This window comes from Salminus brasiliensis, chromosome 14 (assembly GCF_030463535.1).
Source record: "Salminus brasiliensis chromosome 14, fSalBra1.hap2, whole genome shotgun sequence".
NCBI lineage: Eukaryota > Metazoa > Chordata > Actinopteri > Characiformes > Bryconidae > Salminus > Salminus brasiliensis.
In genome coordinates this window covers 25096693-25117540 of record NC_132891.1, presented here as the reverse complement: position 1 = coordinate 25117540, position 20848 = coordinate 25096693, and the positions used below count along the sequence as shown (strand labels likewise).

The window sequence follows — 20848 nt, the reverse complement described above, 5'->3', positions numbered from 1 at the left end:
GAGCTGCATTTTCTATTAATTTTAACAGCACAGACTTCCCTAAAGTCATTTTACACCCTTAGAAGGAAATTCTGTCAGTATGTAAAAGATCTGAGCTGTGAGATCATGATATGAGTTTTAACTACTGGGCAAGATGCATTGCAGAGAGTGTAAACAACAAGCACAACAAACTACCAGACAGTTAAAGGTCTTTAATGTTCTAAACAAGGGTAACATTTACAGCAAAATGAGGGCATCTGAAGGAAAATCAAACTGATTAGCCCAAAACAGTCATCATACTGAGCTGCTCAGAAGGGCTCGACCGTCCAGTTCTCAGTGCCCCCTTGCAACTGGGTCCTTTATCTGCTGAGCTGGCAGTCCTGGGCATAGGGGGCGAGGACTCATACAGAACACATGTGGATCCATCCTCACCTATTCTATACGATACCTCGCAAGGGTCCACCCACAGCGTTAACTCGCTTGGGAGCAAAGAGAAAAGTTGCTCTCGTGTGAGCCCGATGGCACAGCCAGCTTTGCCTATCAAGGGGTCCATTTTGTGGTTGATGCGGAGGCATCTGTAGCCAGACCCTCGGCAAGGGGTCTGGGGAAACCAGTGGTGCTGATAGTGCTCTTTAAAAAAATGAAATAAAAAAAAAAAAAGGAAACAATGCGTTAGAACCCCATTTATATGGAAACCCTGAAATGTTTAAAGGACAGTTGGGAGGTCATTTGATTACATTAATCTTTTTATTTTTCTTCTTAAAGACCTGAGTAAATGACATGTAAGTTACATGTAAGGCTATTTATCTGGGTACACAAAACCCACAACATTAGTAATTACAAAAACCTGGCCTAACTACACATACACTACACTGTTCTTTCTCTATATTCTGCTAGCTCCACCATTCCCAATCGTGGTCTTATTGAACCCTGGTTTGTACAGTTAGCCACCATTAAATACCTATGCTATCAAATCAATTCATCAATATGAAAGTTAAAGTAAACCAGGTGTTTTTTGTGGTACTGAACAAATCCATACAGTGGCTGCAGAGCACAAAGAAGTCAGCAACCCAACCTGTGTTCTTGTGCCTAAGCTTGTTTTCTCATAAGCGACATATCAGTAATCTTACTGAGAACAGGAAATCCTTAGGTTCTTTTACTATATTTGTGTGCATTTGCATGGATTTTGGTGTTGCACTGCATTTTTGCAAGACTTAAGACTTCTGTATGCATTTACTGTGGTAAACTCGTTCTAGACACACTAAAAGTCTATTTCTATGTAGGTTAACTGTTTTATGTGGGTTACTCTAGCTACGTCAGTACTCCGACTACTGGGGTGGTGGTGTAAGAAGCTGTTACATTCTGAGCTGTAATTCTGGTTCTACCCACAGAGGCCTACAATACAACTTATCTAATGGGCAGGGTGGAAATCTGAATGGACAGGAATGACAATGACCTTTTCCTAAATATATCACTGTTACCCTGAACCCTTTACAGACAAAAACAAAACTAAACTAAACAAAAAGAAACCTTCACCTACCAAGCAGTGCTTCTTCCAGTGAGTGACTGAAGTGGTGAAGCTGCTCGTCAGTTAGGAGCCCAGTTGTCCTGAGCAAGCTGGTGACAAAATCCGCAGCTGTCGAGACTTCCGTTTTCATCTTGTCGCCAAATATTTTCTAGCTTTCATTAGACAGACGAATTGAGAAAAAGAGAAGCACGGAATCGCCGCACCTGTGGACAGAAATAGAGAAGAACAAGTAAGCGAGCCATGTTAAACACTGAAATGTTTGTGAACGCGCGCGAAGGGGAACCGTCTGTGAAGGAAAAGAAACTCACCAATAGAACAATAATAACGAAACAAAAACAAAGATTGAAGCGAAAATTGAAGCGAACTAGGCGTAGCGTGTAGAACTAGAGTCTTCTGTAATAGCAGTCAGAGACCCACTGTTATTTATGTACTAGCTGTGGTTTAACGCTCGAGTCCTGAGAGGCTGCTAAACAAGTTTGGCTGTAGAATTCAGCTCATTGTATCAGAACTCAGACTAGTGAACGTCACAAAGGCAGAGCTTCCTAAACACCTGACGTCACAATGTGCCTCACGACCGCCACCGCGTGTCTGTTGTCGGTGCTTGTGATCGCTTGGTTCGATGTGTGGTGTGTGAAAACCACCAGTGAAAAAGCTTAAACCCATTACAGCTCTGATTATATGAAGTAGTGGAGCTCACTAACCTGCCAGAAACACAAATACCTCACTCTCAAACCTACATACATCAAATGCTGGTTCTAAAGTAGCCAATATAGTATTCATAGAAGTTACTGACTAATCTGTATTGAAGTGTTAATTAGGCATTCATTTCAGTGTGATCACAGAGAATCAAACAAGAACTGAGGAAACTGAGGAAAAAGAAAGCAGAAATCTCGGTGGACTGACTTGATTACTTATTAGATCCTCAGTCTAACACTTATGTTAGATGTGTAAAGCCTACATGTACATAATTTAGTGGTAGGTGGCAGAGCAAATGACAGGGTAGAGTAAGAAAAGTGGCAAAAGAGTGGTCCAATACTGCACCAGGCCTACCATAATAGAGAGACAATTTTGTACAGATGAGAAAAATAGATATATGCTTCTGAATAGAGTGGAATGACCTGTCAGGGCAGCAAATTACACAGCAGTTATAAGGAATAGAGTTGCCTAATGTGCTGTGTCTTGGAAAGCCTAAGCAGGTTCAATTAAAAAGTATTACCATAATGTGCTCTAACATTAAATATAAATGGTAGGCTTATGGCAAGCCATTTTAACTTTAAATCTGAAGTTTCTTGATACCATAAATTCAGTTTTTACAAGTAAAAAAAAAGTAATTCCAGTAAATTTGACAAAAGTTCAAATATTACTGGTAAGTTTTGCATGTTGTATGTATGTTGCAAAAAATGTAAAAAAAAACAAAAAAAACATTAAATGTGGCATGTGCACATATAATGACATTTGAAGTATTTGTCCTGTATAATCCTATATTAAATAAATAGAAATGGTGTCCAAAATCTGCAGAAAATGTTTATAAATTCACTTACGTTTACTTAGAAAATCCCAACAATATATAGTTTGATCACGGGTGCCCAAATCTGCATATGATTGTATATTCAAGAATACATTTGTAACATGTAACAGCAAAGCAACATTAACAACATTCTAAGTTCATTTTAGTGGTGGAAACTGTGTTTTTATATTTATATTTAAATCAACAAATTATTCATGGTAAATAAAATAAATAAATAAATAAAAGTTCCTTCCATTAAAGTGGGAAAAATCCTGAACATCTACTATCATTGAAATGGATCACTGTAATTCCCACTAATTGCGAGGTTTGAATAATACCTACTAAACTTGACATTCTGGTATAAAGAACCTAGGGATTAAAAGCAGCTTTGTGTGTGTGTGTGTGTGTGTGTGTGTGTGTGTGTGTGTGTGTGTGTGCGCGTGTGTGTTTAAGAGTGGAAACATTCTCTCAGCAGTAGCTACAGTTTTAGAAGCAAGCTCCTCCCTCTGCTTCAGAGCTTGGTTGGAAAGGGTGGATCATTCTGAGTTTGGCTGTAAACACTGAGCAGAAAACTAAGCTGTTCTGGAGTTCCCGACTTGCACTCAAGCCACCAAAGAGACCGGGTCTGTTATCTAAGGTAGAACAAACACGTTATCTTCTTCTCTGACTGTGTAGATGCAATATCTGTCCTGTGAGAATGTTCTCTCGTGTGTGGTGAGTGGAGGAGCTGAAAAGTTTCAAAGCAGAAGTAAAACTCTTCTTAATGTTCTTGTGTGCTGTGGTTGGGAATAGAAAGCATACATTTGAGAGTCTGATGAACTTGCTCTTAGTAATGTGCTCAGGATAAGAAAGAGTCATTTGAGAAAGAATCACTTTATTTGATCAGGTTTTTAGAAAAAAGAAAAAGAAATGAAGCTTGCAGCTGTTGACAGTGTGTCTCACAACATGTTCTGACTCATCAACCGTACCATAGTTTGTCACTTGTCAAAACTTGTGAGATGCTTGATTGGCGTGTGTTGTGTTTTTATTGTTTTCTAAAAGGTTTATCTTGGTTTACAATATTGTATTAGGAAAACATACACTGCATGTGTAAGATATAAACCTAAGGGCACCTTCATTCAGTTCTGGTATCCTGTTTGTTAGACACAGGACATGTCATTGGTTTTTGGTTGTGTTTTTACAGATTTATTGATAATTAGCTAGGTGGTACTGTCAGTGGCGCTGCAGAGCTGTGTTTACGTGTGCCGCACAGCTCCAGATGTCAAGTCATTGCCTACAGAGGCGCTGTGAGGGATCTTTTTTGGCCCCATGAAAAAATACCACACTGGGCCCAACAACTCTAACAAATCTGCCAGAATACTCATTTCCTACGTTATTAGGGCCCCTGTCAGTCAAAGGTGTGACAGTGTGAGTGAATGGTTGTGTGTTGTACCCTGCGATAGACTGGCGCCCTGTCCAGGGGTATGTCCAGGCTGCCTTGCGTCCAATGATTCTGGATAGGCTCAGAACCCAGCTCGACCCTGACCAGGAAGAAGTGGATAAGTAAATGGATGGATGGATGGACGGATGGATAGATGTACCCTAGACAGTACATTGAGTATTAAAATGACAGCACTGCAGCCATGAACTGTGAAGTGTGAGAGAGGACAAGGCTCGGGTGGGTGGGGGAATTATTAGACAATCTGTCACATTATGATTGTACCTTATCTTAACATGCCGTGTGTGTGTGTGTGTGTGTTTGTGTAATAAATACTTAAATAGCACTGAAAACTCAACAGAACAATAACATTGCATTGCGTTAACACATATAATGTTACTTAAGATAAGATAAGATAAGATAGTCCTTTATTAGTCCCGCAGTGGGGAAATTCCCACTTTTATTGCTGGTGTATTTTCTGATGGTTAAGGTAAAGTGCATTTTAGCTTTGTATTTTTTCCTTGTAAGGGCTCCTTAATGTATGACCATTAATAGTGATTAATGGGTGTTTGTTAATGTGCCTGATATACGACAGGTCTTTTGTATAAATGACACTTGGCTCAAACATAACTGATGATAAAAGCCTTTCCAGATTTTCATCAGCGAGCTGCTCTGTAAATGTAAATTTCAGTACTACGATATTTAGCAGTAGCCTACTGCAGTGGCTTATGGATGGCAATGAGTAGCTTAACAGCATTGTAATTAAAATAGCTGGGAAATATACATTGTGAGAGTGATTTGTGTTTTGTGATTTGTCTTTGTTAAAATCAAAAGGCAAAATAACATCACAGTCCAGCAAATGATTCATCCACATCATAAGGGTTCTTTAATTTGGTCCTGGAGAGCCGGTTTCCAGCACAGTCTGGTGCTTTCCCTGCTTCAACACACCCAGTTCAGTAATAGCAAACAGTTTAAGTAGCTGATCTGGTTTGATTAAAGCAACACTGTGTAGCATTTAACTAAATAACAGCATAAAATGTATTTATTTTTCACCACTGACCTATAATATGAATAATGGCCACTAATAATGGCCTATGTCATTGCCACTCCAGGCTGAAATGCTGCTACTGCACTATGTAACTTTAATAATGTGTAATTATTAAGTATTGATCTAGTCTAGTTCTGTATATCTCAGCTAATAGCTGTCCATGAGGGGGATACCAATTCTCACATGATGCTGCTTTAAAGAGTCTCGTGATTACTGAGAGAAAATATTAACAAAATATATTTTTTCATGGTTCTTGTAGTACTTGATTAAGTATTGTCTCACCCACGACTGTCCCTGTAGAGAGGCAATGGTCGCCTCACATCCTTTTGTATTTCTATTGAAATTACTTGTACCTCTGTCTTTGAGGTAATAACTGCCACCTTTCTCTATGCTCATCCCCTTCCTTGTCCTCTATCTTCATCTCTTCTTCAGTCTACCCCCTCCTCCTCATTCCTAGTACGTACATTTATAAAGCTCCTCCAAAATATGCATCTCTTCGGGCCTGGCTGCTGTTAGACTGTTGATTGACTGAGCTATGCCTCTGTTGTTTAACTCTCTCTCTCTCTCTTTCTGTACAGATCAAGTATGACTCTCCCTCTCACACTACTTGTCCTCATTCATCTCTGTGGCATGCTGGCATGCCATGGTTTCAAAATCTGTGCCTTTAATGTTCAGAGTTTTGGGGACTCAAAAGCAGCAAATGGCAGAATTTTGCACACTCTAACCCAGGTAAGTCTTACAGAGTGTACAGTGACGTATAATTGTAATGTGAATGTTAATGTAGGCCTTTAGTTAAGGTGTGAAGGTTCGAGAAATGGGCCTAGGAGCAGAAGGTCACTAGGTTGATCCCCTAGAGCATCAGAACAGTGAAAGGAACAGTACCAGTAGAATAGGACTCTCTGCAGCAGATAAACCTGAACCTTTTGGCACTATGCCTAATACCAATAGGGCAAACTCTGTATTAATCTGTATTAGCAGCTAGTGCTAAGTATTGATAGGCCTTACCCATTACACATCCCTCTATTTGAGACATGTTTACATTGTCGGAGAGGCCATTGGTGTTGAACAACATTAAGGAACTGAGGTTTCCTTATTTGTGCACTTACTTGTGAGTGGTTAACCACTGTTGTCCAACAGCGGATCTGACGTGTGTGAAAATCCTAAAACCATCACTGTTCACCCTGATACACTTGTTCCAGTTCCAAACACACTACCATGTGACAGTTTTCACTGCTATGCTGAGAATGATCCATCATCACCTATCGGATATCTATGGTGACCATCTAGTGGTCACCTAACGTCCGCGGATGGTGTACAGATGGGCTGGAAGACTGTGCAGATGTGCTACAGTACTGTACTGCAGTCTTAAAAATAAAGAGGCTTCAAATGTTTTTTTTTTTTTTTTTTTTAGCAATGGCACACGCCTCTCTTTTACATGATTTAATGTGATTTATGAAACCGAAAGTGGTTCTTCTAAGGCATTACTCACAGATCTATTTAAAGCTCATTTACAATTGAAACCAGAAGTTTACATACACTATATAAAAAAACACATATGCATTTTTTCTCACTGTCTGACATGAATTTAGAATAAACTTTTCCCGTTTTAGGTCAATTAGAATTACCAAAAATATTCACATTTGCTAAATGCCAGAACAATGAGAGAGGGATTATTTTGAAGGTATTTTTTATTACTTTCTTCAAAGTTAAACGTTTAAATACACAAAGATTACTATGCCTTTAAACTATTTGGGACAGCCCATATGATGATCTCATGTCTTTGGAAGCTTCTGATAGGTTTATGGGCAACATCTGAGTTAATTAGAGACACACCTGTGGATGTATTTTAAGGCACACCTGAAACACACTGCTTCTTTGTGTAACAGCATGGGAAAGTCAAAAGAAATCAACCAAGATATCAGAGAATCAAGAGAATTGTGGACTTGCACAAGTCTGGCTCATCCATGGGTGTAATTTCCAGATGCCCTAAAGTGCCTCGTTTATCTGTACAAACAAGATGGGAATGTCCAGCCATCATACCGCTCAGGAAGGAGACATGTTCTGTGTCCCAGAGATGAACGTGCTTTGGTCCGAAATGAAATCAACCTAAGGATGAAAGCAAATGACCTTGGCTGAAGCTGGTAAGAGTGTGTCATTATCCACAGTGAAACAAGTACTGTATCCACATGGGCTGAACGAACACTCTGCCAGGAAGAAGCCATTACTCCAAAAGAAACATAAAAAGCCAGATTAATGGTTGCAAATGCACACATGGACAAAGACCTTCATTTTTGGAGACATGTCCTGTGATCTGACGAAACTAAATTGAACTGTTTGGCCATAATGACCATCGTTACATTTGGAGGAAAAAGAGGGAAGCTTGCAAGCCTGAGAACACCATCCAAACTGTGAAACATGGGGTGGCAGCATCATATTATGGGGTTGCTGCAGGGAGGACTGGTGCACTTCACAAAATAGATGGCATGATGGGGAATGAACATACTGAAGCAACATCTCAAGACATCAGCCAGAAAGTTAAAGCTTGGGCGCAAAAACCCGAAGCATACCGCCAAACTGGTTACAAAGTGGCTTAAGGATAACAGTCATAACCTGTTTTGGAGTGGCCATCATAAAGCCCTGATATCAATCCTATGGAACATTTCTGGGCAAAGCTGAAAAGGCATGAAAAGCAAGGCGGCCTACAAACATGGCTCAGTTACACCAGTTCTGTCAGGAGGAATGGGCCAAAAGTCCTGCCAACTATTGTGAGAAGCTTGTGGAAGGATATCCAAAACGTTTGACCTAAGTCATACAGTTTAAGGGCAAGATACCAAATACTAATGAAATGTATTTAAACTTTTGACTTATACATTGCCTTGAAAACCCCTCTCTCATTGTTCTGGCATTTATCAAATGGAAATAATTTTGGTAATTCCATTGATCTAAAATAGGAAAAGTTTATTCTGATTCTGTCTCTTTTTATATAGTGTATGTAAACGTCTGGTTTCAACTGTGTATATAGAGATATTGCAGATGTGCCTGATAAGGTGAATGCTGAAGGCCCTTTGTGTGCTTAACTACTGGAACTTGGCAACATGGACTGTCTGCAACATAAACTGCGAGACGGATACAACAAAGCTAGCATAGCTATACAGTGATCGTCAGGTTGATTATGCAGTGAACACTTGCCATCAGCGACCGAAGTCTGAGAGAGCACAATTGGCCATGCACTCTCCGGGTGGGTAGATGGTGCTCTCTCCCCTCATCACTCTTGAAGCGATGTTGGCCGGCACAGAAGTCTGATAGTTGGTGCGGTGGAGCTGGGGACCTGGTGCTTTCCTCTGAGCGTGTCGGGTGCCTAGCAAAAAGAGGCGGTGGCTGGCTTTGCATGTATCGGGGATGTGTTAAGTACTTACCTTCTTAGTGCCGCGAGCATTGCTAGTGCTAGGGGGAGTTACGGGGAAAAAAATCAATGCAATCCACTGAACAGTTTTTGATTAGGATCTTCATCTGATTCCCTCAGATTGTTGCGCGCTGTGATGTGTGCTTGCTTCAGGAGGTCAGAGATCACAAGAAGAAGGCCATTCCAAAACTGCTGAACAGCCTGAACAAGTAACATTTCTCTCTCCACTGCTACAGTCACAGTTTAGAGCACTACTCTGACAAAGAAAAGTGAAACTGTGGCTTTCAGTTTACTTATTTATGGCTAAAGAAACTCTCTCTCTCACACACTTAAGTTGAAAGTCATAGATATGATCTCTAATACTGTAAACTGCTTCTTATTCAGCTTTAACAGTGATCACCAGTATGACTACGTGTCTAGTGGGCGGCTTGGCAGAACACAGACCTATCAGGAGCAATATGTGTTTGTATTCAGGTAAGTGAATTTATTATTAGTATATTTATATATTTACATATTATTCAAGGTTGTATTCTGTAACTACTATGACACTAAAAAGATCATGTAGTAAAGAATTGCATTGTGACATATCCACTGATCAGCCGTAACCACCAAAAGGTCTGTTTACAGTGGCACCTATCAAGGGGTGGGATATACATATTAGACAGCAAGTGAACAGTCAGTTGTTGATGTGTTGAAAAACAATGAGCAGCATAAGGATCTGAGCTACTTTGCCAACGGCCAAACTGTGATGACAGCTCGGTCAGAGCATCTCCAAAACGGCAGACAGGTCTTGTGGGATGTTCCTAATGTGCAGGACAGTATCTAACAATAGTGAATCAGTGACAAGGTCAAGGGCACCCAAGACTCATCATTGAGATCCATGTAAGCCCCACCTCGCAACTTAAAAGCTGAATGGATCTGCTGCTAACATCTTAGTTCCAGATACCACAAAACACCTTCAGAGGTCTTGAGGAGTCCATGTGTGGATGGGTCAGAGCTGTTTTGGCAGCACAAGGGGGACCTACACAATATTAAGAAGGGGGTTTTAATGTTATGGCTGATCAGTGTATATATACTATTGCAGTTTAAGGGATTATCATTTGTTCTCTCCCACAGAAGAGACTCAGTGAGGCTTAAAGATCAATATCAGTACCCAGACAATCAGAAAGGGGACGAGGATGCTTTCGCCAGGGAGCCCTTTGTAGTGCGCTTCCAAGCACCTAAAACAGGTACAACCACAGAGTTACTGCCACCTGTTGTTAAGATGACTTAATAATGCTGTTTTTTCGATGTTATGAGAGAATACTGTCACTCTCTCTGTCTCTGAAGCACAGCATGAAGGACTTCTTGCAGGCTATCATGCATCAAAGACAAGACTCTTTCCCTGTTGATACTGGTCAGGCCTACCATGAAAAAGGCTGAAAACACTGGCCCTTATTCGCCACCATTCTTCAGAAAAAAATTCTTCTGACACAAAACTAATATAGTTTTCTTATTTGGCATTTGTTCAAATTAAGAGGACAGTGACACCCATCATTATAAGCTTGGAACAATTCTACAGCTTGAAAACACATCATGAATCTGACAGACTTTTTGGTTAGGTCTTTTCTCAAGAACAAAATTAAGAAAATTCTTAGGAATTGTTTTTGTTTTGTTCAGTTTTTTATTGATTTCATTTTTAATCCAATTTCTTTATATTTGAATACTATTTATTTTCCTTTTCCCATTTGTGTTACTCTACAGACACCAATGTCTTTCTGTTATTTTGTTGGTCATTTATTCATCTACTTCTACAGGTTTAGGTTGCAGAGTACGAAAAATGAATCATTCATCACTGATGAAGCTTACCTTGCTTTTCTCTGTCAGATTTCTTTCATGTTTAAAGTGTAAAAGCAGTCAGTCAGGTAGTTTAGAAGTTTGAAGCTTTTGTGGAAAGCATTACAACCAAGTGTCAGGATGATTGATCTTGTGTCAGATTGTTGATGTGATTGAGTGGTGGTGTTTTACAGTGATTGGCGAGTTTGTCCTGGTCCCAGTGCACACCACTCCCACAAATGCCACCAAAGAGATTGATGAGCTCTATGATGTGTTTGAAGATGTAAGACAGAGGTGGAAGACAGAGGTAAGAGTGATACAGCAAGTGTAGACACTCTAAAAAAGTCATTGAGTACATTTATATTTATGGTATTTAGCAGACTTGCAGAAGTGCTTCGCCCTTCATTCAGAAAATATCCCTAGCTACATTTACATTTAAGGCATTTAGCAGATGCTCTTATCCAGAGAGACTTACAAAAGTGCTTTGCTATTTACCCAAAAATAACCTCAGCTAGTTTGAATAGACTAGAATTCAAAGATACCTCTAAGTTTAGACATTACTAAACACAAGTCGGTAAGGAGACCACTCTACTATTCGCCCAAGTATTCTCGGAGGAGGTCAGTCTTCAGTCTGCTTTTGAATTCGATGAGCGACTCTGCCGTTCGGACACCCAGGGGAAGTTTGTTACATCTCTTTGGTGCCAGGACAGAAAAAAACCTGGAAGCTTGTCATCCTTGGATTTTAAGCTGGCCAATCCGAGCCGTACTTGAAGCTCTTGGTGCGAATTTTTGATGGATGGATTTGATGGATTTTGACCATTGCCATTAAGTACAGAGGGGCTGGTCCTTTCTGGGCTTTGTAGGCCAGCATCAGGGTTTTGAATCTGATGCTACTACAGAAAGCCAGTGAAGAGAGTGCAGCAGTGGAGTGACATGGCTGAATTTAGGAACGTTGAAGATGACCCGTGCCGCTGCATTCTGGATAAGTTGCAGGGGCCTGATGGTGCGCAAAGGGAGACCAGCCAGAAGAGAGTTGCAGTAGTCAAGTCTAGAAGTGACGAGAGACCGAACGAGCACCTGGGCGACTCTCTAGAGAGAAAGGGTCGTATTTTCTAGATGTTGTACAGGAGAAATCTGCATGACCGAGTTACATTTGCAACATGGCTTGAGAACAATAACTGATCATCCATGACTACACCAAGGCTTCGAGCTTCTGTAGATGGAGTGACCAGTGAGTTCTCAAAGCTAGTGTGAATAGACTGAAGTCCAGAGATACCACCAAGCTCAGGCACAGCCAAACACAAAAGCCAGAATAGAGACCTAGAAACAAAATGCATCATACTCTACCTACCTAATACAACAACCTTCCAACATACACAATACTCCTCCTGAATGTCAAGAAGACACAGATATGGCATGAGTACAATCACAAGCCTTTAATAATCGAAACGTTAGAGCTGACTGTGTTTAAAGACACTGAGGAACTGCCGTTCGGACTCCAAGGGAAAGTTCTAGAAAGTTCCCAAAGAAAAGTCTAGATGCCTGCTTTCCATGTGTCATAATGAGAGTTGGGTCCAGCCGAGCTGTGCCTGAAGCCTTCCATTTTTGGCTTTGTAGGCCAGCATCAGAGTGGGCATCTGATGTGGGAAGCAACAGGAAACCAGTAAAGAGAACACAGTAGAGACATGACATGGCTGACAAATTGCAAGTGCCTCATGACACACATTGGAAGACCACGCAGGAGAGAGTAGTGTTGGTCAAGTAATAGTCAAGTCATATTGTGATTAGATTGCTGCTACTTTTTTTTGTTTTCCCACTTTTCCGATTTATGTCTACCCTTCTTATATTCTAGATTTGTATTATTTTATTTATTCAATAATTGGGTGTGACTGGGATCTTGAGATCTCAAGTTCGTTCCACCCCATGTACCACATGTGATGAGAATGGCAATAAAGTCTCCTTGAATCCTTGAAGTCTTGAAATGACCAGGGACTGATCGAGCACCTGAGTGGTCTCCCTAGAGAGACAGAGTCGAATTCATTAAAATCGAGTTAGAATTAGTCACTATTTGTCACACCTACTGCAGTCTAGAGCATTGTGGTTCCAGTAACCTCAAAGTTTTTTCCACATTTCAAATGTATGCCACCATTTTTGCAATTCTGATAGGACATGATGTTCATTGGTGACTTCAATGCGGCCTGTGGATACGTAGCCAAGAAGAACAGGAAGAACATAAGACTGTACACTATATCCTCTTTCGCCTGGCTGATAGAAGACAAACAGGACACTACTGTGAGAGGATCCACCGACTGCGCATATGACAGGTACATCCATCCAGTTCTGTTCAGACGAGGTAAAATGTGTTTTATTTCACGAAGTCTTACAGTGCTGATGCCTGATCTGTTCTCACAGGATAGTAGTGCATGGAGATGTCTTTCTCAAAGCTGTAGTACCATTTTCAGCTCGGCCGTTCAACTTTGCCCGCGAGTACCATCTCACGGAGGAGGAGGTAGCATGCTCTTTTTCTTTTACATGCTCACATCATCATTCAATGATTTGTCGGTTTATTAGGACCTCCTTCAAGCTGTACACTTACTGACTGTGCCCAGTGTGTTGCTGTACAATTTGTTAGTCATCCTTTTCCTGTCTATGAAAGGAAAGGGACCACCATAGGACGTCCACTGACCAGATATTATTTGAAAATTTATTTCTAGCACAGCAGTGACTCTGACATGGTACACTCTGAAAAAAGATAAAGGGGCATTAAATGGCTCTTTAGAGGGATGCCGTAGAAGGTTCCATAAAGAACCATGTTTGTAATACATGCCACTGTATGGGAATGTGATGCACCTTTACACATCTCTATTGCAAACGTTGCAATGTTTTTTTAATAGAATCTAAAGTGGTTCTTCTATGCTATCCTTTTTTTCTGCTAACTATTTGAAGCACCTTTATTTTTAAGCGTGCAATGTCTTGTTAGTGAGTGTTGCACTGGTATGAGTGCATCAGACAGCAGCATTCATTGGGGTTATGAAAACTTATGCTCAGGCATAATCATTCCTATAGTGGAGGGCTGCAGTTCACCACAGCAACTTCCAGCTTTAGAATATGTTCAATTGTGGTACCTCTATGAATATTACTGCTGTATCTCATTAGTGGTCAGTTGACCACAAGACAGCTCTTGCCTGGATTTTTTTGGGTAGTGGAACAATCTCAACTAGTAAAACTAAGGCATATCTGGTCAGCAGAGTACCTGTGGCCAAAAAAAAAAAAAAAAAAAAAAAAGGATTAATGGCATTGTCTTACCATTGTGGGGTGCGGTCTTGAACTGTATAGCTATAAGGGTGGTGACGCTTCTAATGTGGTCAGTGATTTGAAGTATTCAGTTAGCATATCTAATAAAACCAGATTTTGAGTTTGCATCCTGTGAATACCTTTCCCACTATGTGAACGGATGGTCAGTATAATTAACATCTTGTGAAACTCAAAACTAACAAACAACAATCCATTTTAAGCCTGGGATATTGCTAGGTTCACTTTTGTCTCACTATGAAATCTTTTAGCCCTCAAACCATTTCACAGAGCTATGGAATTGATCTTTACAGGCTCTACAAGTGAGTGACCATTACCCTGTGGAGGTCGACCTGAAGACCAAGTCTGGAAGCGAGCGGGGAAACACGATTTCACACCTCCTGCCTTTCACTTTTGCCCTTGTCCTCCTGCTCCAACTGAGTGCAGACTGATGTGCTCAAAGTGGACATTTTCTAAAGCCAGTATCTATACATAAGAATGCACTGATGCCAAATACTTGAATCTTTTCAATGCCAACGCTGCACTTAAAGGATGAGGTGTTGGGTGATTTTTCTGGAGCAACCTGCCAAACATAAGTCTAGGGGTTCCCACAAGTGCTTTAAAAATTTTTTTTTTTTTTAGTGAGATAAATACCATAGATGAGAATGGTGGTGTGAATGTTTTGTAATAAATTACTTATTGTCTTGCCTCCCAGCCTGATATTTTTACATGTATACATATATATTTTTTAAATAAAAAGCTTAACCCAAATCTTAACCTCATTACCTTGGTAAATACAGTTTTATCTTAAATGTACACAGCATTGCTAATAGGAAATCCTTAGAGCTCCATTTTTTGCCATGTTTCAGTTCTCCATAATATGAATGTACCTGTTCTTTATATTGTCAGGCTTTGATAAATGGCCTCTTACAGAAGATCGAAAGTGACTTTACATTTGCATTTTGCTTATCCAGAGTGACTTACAAGCTTACTCATATCACAGAGGCAGGCCAATATGTTAGGAGTCTTGCCCAAGGACTCAGTGTAGCGCAGCATAGACACCCATACTGGGAATTGTACCACAGTGTGGTAGCTCAGTGGCAGGTAGTGGTGTTATTTGTTGCACCACACCAACCACAGTCAATACTTTAATATTGACTTTCAACTAAAGTTAAGGATTGCTTTTTTGTAGTTGCTATTTGAGATGTTTTTGTCCAACAGTGATTTGCAGCTGTGCCAAGATTGTAAAGCATTTCTTCTAAAAGTTCATAAGCTTCCACATCCAATTGAAACATTCAGATTGTATTCACATTGAAAAACCCAGAGAACATACCAACCATAAAAACAAAATACTGAGGCCATGAGTTGTAATCAAAACACAGATTTTGATTTTATTGACTTCAGAAATCTGAGAGCCTTCTCACACAACCAAAAGTATGGTAACGTGTGAAGTGCTTAGTTGGCATGCAGGGCCTTCCAGCGGCTCAGTGGTCCGTGGTTGGGGATGTACTTCACCCCACAGCCGTCGGGGACCAGGCGTTTCTCCTGCAGCAGGTCTTCAAAGTCAACTGCGTTGAACTTGGTAAAGCCATACTTCTTGGAGATGTGGATCTAAGCAGACAAAAAAGGTAGGAAACATTGTAAAACTGAGTTCATACAAAAAAGTTCATCAATACAGAGCTTTACACGATTTGTCTCAGCGGTCCCTTTAAGGACCCAGCACCTCCCAGCTGGGCACATACACAAACCGAAGAACTACTGTCTGCAGCCTTTGCACACCAGAAAAGTACAGGTAACCAGACTGGTCGGCTTAATAAGCTGCAGATAATCTATGCGAATGATGTTTGAGGCAGTCATTACTACTTCAAGTCAATCACCATGTCTTGCACATTCCCAAAAATAGTTAAATTAAAAAAGTGCATTATACCTCACCCATGCAGATTTATTAAAAGCAAGTGATGCATCATCTGACTCAACACTCCCAAACAAGGGTCATTACACCTTTACTAAAAAGGTATTCAGTAACTACAGAGACTTCTGTAGAAACTGGTTGTGCTATTCCTTAATAGTAATAGTCATAAACCTTTTGTCCCGCAAGCGAGTCGTTGGCATTGGTTTAAGTGGTTGAAGTAATTTCTGCCATCTACAGGATTTTGTAGACAGAATAACCAGTATTTTACCAAACTATTTCTGCCATCTATAGGATACTACTACTCCGACAGCCCCAACACTCCTCCAATAACAAACTCAATTACTGCTTAGCAACATACCTTCTGACGGCCAGGGAACTTGAACTTGGCTCTCCTCAAAGCCTCAATGATGTGTTCCTTGTTCTGGGCTTTTGTGCGCACGGACATGATCACCTGTCCAATGTGCACACGAGCCACTGTGCCCTGGGGTTTTCCAAAAGCACCACGCATTCCAGTCTGGAGCCTGCAGACAGAACAAACACACAACCCAGGTTACTCACACAGCTAGACAACAACGCCAAATCCAAGAATCTTGTCTCAATGGTCCCTTAAAAGGACCCAGCACCTCACAGCTGGGCTCATACACAACCAAAGATTCACTGTCTGCAGCTTTTGCACACCAGAGCAGTACAGGCAACTAAGCTGGTCGGCTTAATAAACTGCAGAAGAAACTTGAACACTTGGCACAAACTCACCTATCAGCTCCGGCACAGGATAACATTTTGTTGATGCGGATGACGTGGAAAGGGTGGAGGCGCACACGGATGTGGAAGCCATCCTTACCGCAGGTCTTCACCATGTACTTGTTAGCACAGATACGGGCAGCCTCCAGAGCTAGAACAGAACATGACTTGTCAGTTTTCCCAAGGAAAGTAAATACTGATAAAATATAATACTGACTTAAACATTCATATTAATAAAGTATAAAGTAGGATCTTGCATTAAAGTATGGTACAGGCTAAACTAGTACATCAGGCAGAAGATGCTACCATCTCCATCTCTTACCTTCAGAAGACAGCTGCTCATATTCATCAGACACCATGTGACCGCACAAGGGGAACTCATCCACCTTAGCCTTCTTCCTGCCCAAGTCGAAGATCCTGATCTTAGGATCTAGGTTTAGAAGAAATATTTTTAGAGCCTTATAATTTTAATACACACTGAAAAACCCTTGTATTAGCCATCAATGTTTACCATTACATTGTGGTGTTATGCTGCTTTTGACCACAACCACAATCTAGTCTATGGATTAACATAGAAGAGGGGCTCAACATTAAACTCCTGAACTGCTCTACAGGTTTCTGCAACCCTTCCATGTTAAAAATCAAATCACAGAATCAAATTGTGTGCTGTTGTCAGAAGTAGTGTATATCCTTACCAGGCACACCCCGACAGAAACGGGACTTGGGGTAAGGCTTGTTTTTGCAGTATCTGTAGCTGTGGGAGAGATGAACTACTGTCAGGAATGCAGGTAAAGTACATAAAAGGTTTATTCAAGGCAGCAAAGCTCTGATGAGCAAATCTTAAATTCAGTCAGCTACACAAGATAGCACACCTAACTGTACAAAAGACAGAAACACAAGGTTCAAGGCATTTAACCTTGATAGGACTAACTTCTTTATTAGCTAATTACAGAGAGCTGGTAAACTGCCAACTGCAAACCCTAACGCTACAGTAAAAAACAAGGTAATTCAATCAGGTACACTAAAACATGCTTTACTTAATATAAGACAAACAGCTTGGTAAAAAACGACTTAACTTGAGTTGTCAATTACAAACAGCCAGTATTAATACAATATTTAATACTGATTTGAGCCAAATGTTACTCTTCACTGTCAAACGCGTGATGCAGCGAGCTAACGTTAGTCTCCGACTAGCTACAGAGCTAACCAACAACTAAAAAAGAACCCGTTCGTACATGCAAACTACAAATAACCACATAAAACATTAAACATCCACACAGTCGTATGATTACACCTCTCAATTCAGCCCAAATAGCTACATATAATCCTGCCGGGCTCCGTTAGCCCAGCTCTTGTGCCACATGGTTAGTTAGCGGCCCTGCCATTTTCAGCCCGCTCGCCCCTCCACACTCCAAACACTAAATTCACCACTTACCAACGGGCTGGACGGCGGCCCATGGTTGCGATCTGTAATAAAGACAAAAATGCTCACTTTAATAAAAGAATGTGGGTCCTACACTTAGTATATGGTCGATTTTTGGACGGATTTGTGAAGAGCGCCAGTAAAGGCACCCTCACCACGCACTCACCTAATGGAGGAAAGGAAGTACTCAGAGCTTCCGTTGCGTCATATAGAAAAGATGGTGGTCAGCTCAATTTATCTGGTCAGATCCGTGGAGTCAGAATGACTTAGCTAACATAAAATATTCAGCCTTCACTGTACAGTTACTGTTAGCCTTCATGAATGTAACATATAAATACACTTATGCTAGTTATGCTAGAACCGACGGTAATAATGTTAATTAGTTCGGATTGTCTCTTGCGCGCATCCTTCTTAAAATGTACTCGGGAAATGTAGTTTTTTGGGGTCGGCGTTTGTAGTTTCTAAAAAGATCAATGCCGTTTTTTGTAAATAATTTTTTTTTAAAAAATCACAGGATCTAAAATATGAGAAAAGGCTGTTTAGAGGCACGTTGGCCATATTTATTTATTTATTTATTTATTTAACTTAGACAAAAAAAATCACACAAGACCTTTCGAAGAACCTGTAGTACACACCTATTTACAGCTTTAGCTAGAGCGTGACATCATCCAAAAGAAACACTTAGCACTACTGTCTTATTGTCCAAAGCGCAAACATATAACAATATCACAACGATAGGTGACTTAATAGGGATATTATACTGTCATATGATCACAGTGATTACTTAATGCGGATATTACAATATACAAAACAGTTACATTTGGCTTTAATTATATTAGCCATGTACACTATTTTTATGTTTCAAAGGGCCCATATCCTATATTGTTTTTTTTTTTTTTTTTCATTTTGGATGTATATCTCTGAGGTTCACATATTATATTATTATGGGTTTATTTTTTATTTACTTTTATTTTTTTTATTCATTTGTAATTCATGCAAAGTTCCTTATCCCTTAAAATCAAACAGTGACTTTTTGATACTGCTCCCTTAAAACTATACAGCCTATTTTGGTGTACTCAGGAATCTAGTATACGTGAGTAAGTAAGTGCTGTACAAATATGCTATAAAAACAACACACTCAAGGCTCGATCACCCTTGAGCACAGAAATCACACCCATTCAGAAGATCAGTAAAATGATAAAAATAGGTTTCCAGTCTAGTTTTAATGACAGGGGGCAGACATCATGTCTAATAGCTTGTTTCAGCTTCTTGCTATTATAACAGCAAAGGCTCGATCACTCCTGAGCTTCAGCTGAGACCGTGAAACAGCCAGGAGCAACTGATCTAAAGACCTCACGAACCTGGAAGGGAAAAGAGGTATTAGTAAATCTGTAATGCATGTTGGTGCAAGCCCATGCAGGGCCTTAAAAGATTAAAGAACTTGGACCCTGTAATAAATAGAGAGCCAGTAGAGAGAGAGGCTAAAACCAGAGTGATGTGATCTAAGATCTTAGTCTGCTGTAAATGAGTCAGAAAGGTATTACTAATACCAAGGTAAAGTCCATCACAGTAATCCAAACGTGATGAAATGAGGGCATTTATAACCTTCTCCAAATCCTGAGGAGTGAGACATGATTTAATGTTGGCGATTGACCTGAACTATATAAGAACAGCTTTTGACAACAGAATTTTTTTGGTCATAATCAAAAATCTTACAAAGGTTCTAGACGTGGGGTTTCACGTATTCTGATTTTTTGCACAAGACTTGGGTGGGCCAAAAAATCTCAGATTTGTTTTCGTTTAACTGGAGAGGGTTATTTTGTCATCCAGAATTTAATCTTGCCCAGACATTCAGTAAGACTCTTAAGTGAGCACAAGTCAGTAGGCTTCAGTGGGATATAAAGCTGTCTTTTTATGAAACTACCCAAAGCAACATATATAATGAAAAGAGTTTTGGCCCTAATATTGACCCTTGAGGTATCCCATGTGTAATGGTAGTAACAGGAGACATACAATTTCCAGCACAAACTACAAAAGTTCTTAGACAAAGATAGAACCAGTTAAGCAGTTCTCTGCTAAGACCTATGGTGTGTTCAAGACAGTCAGTATGTCAGTCAGTATGTTTGGATAAACAGTGTAGACTGCGGCACTGAGATACCAACAAGAACAGAATGGCACAGGCACCAGAATCAGCAGTAAGCAGCAGGTCATTTGTCACCTTAAGGACCGCTGACTCTGTACTATGTACTTTAAAACCAGACTGAAAAAAATCATGAAAACTGAAAAAATATTATTTTAATCATAATTAAGAAAGAACCTGGCTGCATGCCAAAACAGGCTGTACAACAATATGTTTACATGCAGGGACAGAGTCGGATGTTAGGGAGGTATTAACTATGGACTGCATATACAAAATACAACTTGTGAAAAGTGGACGAAGAGACTGTCTCAAACCGTCTAAAACTTTGACAATGCATTAGGCAGAGGGTAACATACCAGATTGAATAGCCTCAATTTTGCCAATTAATAAAAATTGAGAATTCCTCACACACTTTAGAGCACTCCAACCAGAGAAATAGAGCAAAACTAACCGGAGGGTTTAGAACAAAATTAATTGTGCTAAACAAAACTTTGGGATTCTGACCGTTTCATGATTTCATATCAGCAAAGTAGTTTTGTCAAGCCATTTTGGCAGCTTCCTGAAAAGTGCTTAAGCAGCTTCCTAAAATCTCATGGGATACCTGCAGCCTGCCTTTTTTCCAGTTACGTTTTGCTATCTGACAT

The 20848-nt window shown here is 40.2% G+C and overlaps 3 protein-coding genes and 2 non-coding genes across 6 annotated transcripts; 1 reads left to right on the top strand and 4 right to left on the bottom strand.

The window, feature by feature from the left end:
• Nucleotides 1-176: 176 nt before the first annotated feature.
• On the bottom strand, nucleotides 177-2016 carry LOC140577149 (protein BTG1-like). The gene is made up of 3 exons (XM_072696985.1): nucleotides 1816-2016; nucleotides 1520-1710; nucleotides 177-609 (listed from the first exon to the last, which is right to left on the bottom strand). Exons 2-3 carry the CDS (start codon nucleotides 1635-1637, stop codon nucleotides 257-259), a joined length of 471 nt encoding a protein of 156 aa, XP_072553086.1. The 5' UTR covers nucleotides 1638-1710; nucleotides 1816-2016; the 3' UTR covers nucleotides 177-256.
• Nucleotides 2017-3510: 1494 nt separating this feature from the next.
• On the top strand, nucleotides 3511-14697 carry dnase1l1 (deoxyribonuclease I-like 1). Of its 2 annotated transcripts, none has more exons than XM_072696983.1 (9): nucleotides 3511-3651; nucleotides 6058-6208; nucleotides 9003-9091; nucleotides 9267-9356; nucleotides 9999-10111; nucleotides 10892-11004; nucleotides 12864-13021; nucleotides 13110-13206; nucleotides 14303-14697. In XM_072696983.1, exons 2-9 carry the CDS (start codon nucleotides 6065-6067, stop codon nucleotides 14438-14440), a joined length of 942 nt encoding a protein of 313 aa, XP_072553084.1. In that variant the 5' UTR covers nucleotides 3511-3651; nucleotides 6058-6064; the 3' UTR covers nucleotides 14441-14697. The 2 variants fall into 2 exon arrangements, with proteins under 2 accessions (XP_072553084.1, XP_072553085.1); XM_072696984.1 differs by having other exon boundaries at nucleotides 3514-3651; nucleotides 9267-9344.
• A 656-nt stretch (nucleotides 14698-15353) lies between these two features.
• On the bottom strand, nucleotides 15354-18175 carry rpl10 (ribosomal protein L10). The gene is made up of 6 exons (XM_072696474.1): nucleotides 18077-18175; nucleotides 17337-17395; nucleotides 16964-17071; nucleotides 16654-16792; nucleotides 16259-16421; nucleotides 15354-15599 (listed from the first exon to the last, which is right to left on the bottom strand). The coding sequence occupies exons 1-6, from the start codon at nucleotides 18097-18099 to the stop codon at nucleotides 15444-15446; spliced, it is 648 nt and encodes a 215-aa protein (XP_072552575.1). The 5' UTR covers nucleotides 18100-18175; the 3' UTR covers nucleotides 15354-15443.
• On the bottom strand, nucleotides 15678-15812 carry LOC140534979 (small nucleolar RNA SNORA70). The gene has a single exon (XR_011977518.1). It is a non-coding gene; the product is annotated as a small nucleolar RNA SNORA70 (small nucleolar RNA).
• Nucleotides 16489-16623, bottom strand: LOC140534978 (small nucleolar RNA SNORA70). Its single transcript, XR_011977517.1, has one exon. It is a non-coding gene; the product is annotated as a small nucleolar RNA SNORA70 (small nucleolar RNA).
• Nucleotides 18176-20848: the final 2673 nt, after the last annotated feature.

Excerpts from the sequence above, each read along its gene's own strand:
- LOC140577149 (XM_072696985.1), bottom strand. The coding sequence starts at position 1,637 with ATGAAAACGGAAGTCTCGACAGCTGCGGATTTTGTCACCAGCTTGCTC. Across the intron at positions 610-1,519 it reads ACTGGAAGAAGCACTGCTTG|AGCACTATCAGCACCACTGG; the intron begins GTAGGTGAAGGT and ends ATTTTTTTAAAG.
- dnase1l1 (XM_072696983.1), top strand. The coding sequence starts at position 6,065 with ATGACTCTCCCTCTCACACTACTTGTCCTCATTCATCTCTGTGGCATG. Across the intron at positions 9,092-9,266 it reads CTGCTGAACAGCCTGAACAA|CTTTAACAGTGATCACCAGT; the intron begins GTAACATTTCTC and ends CTTCTTATTCAG. Across the intron at positions 11,005-12,863 it reads GACAGAGGTGGAAGACAGAG|GACATGATGTTCATTGGTGA; the intron begins GTAAGAGTGATA and ends CAATTCTGATAG.
- rpl10 (XM_072696474.1), bottom strand. The coding sequence starts at position 18,099 with ATGGGCCGCCGTCCAGCCCGTTG. Across the intron at positions 16,793-16,963 it reads TGAGCAGCTGTCTTCTGAAG|CTCTGGAGGCTGCCCGTATC; the intron begins GTAAGAGATGGA and ends GTTCTGTTCTAG. Across the intron at positions 16,422-16,653 it reads TCCTGTGCCGGAGCTGATAG|GCTCCAGACTGGAATGCGTG; the intron begins GTGAGTTTGTGC and ends TTCTGTCTGCAG.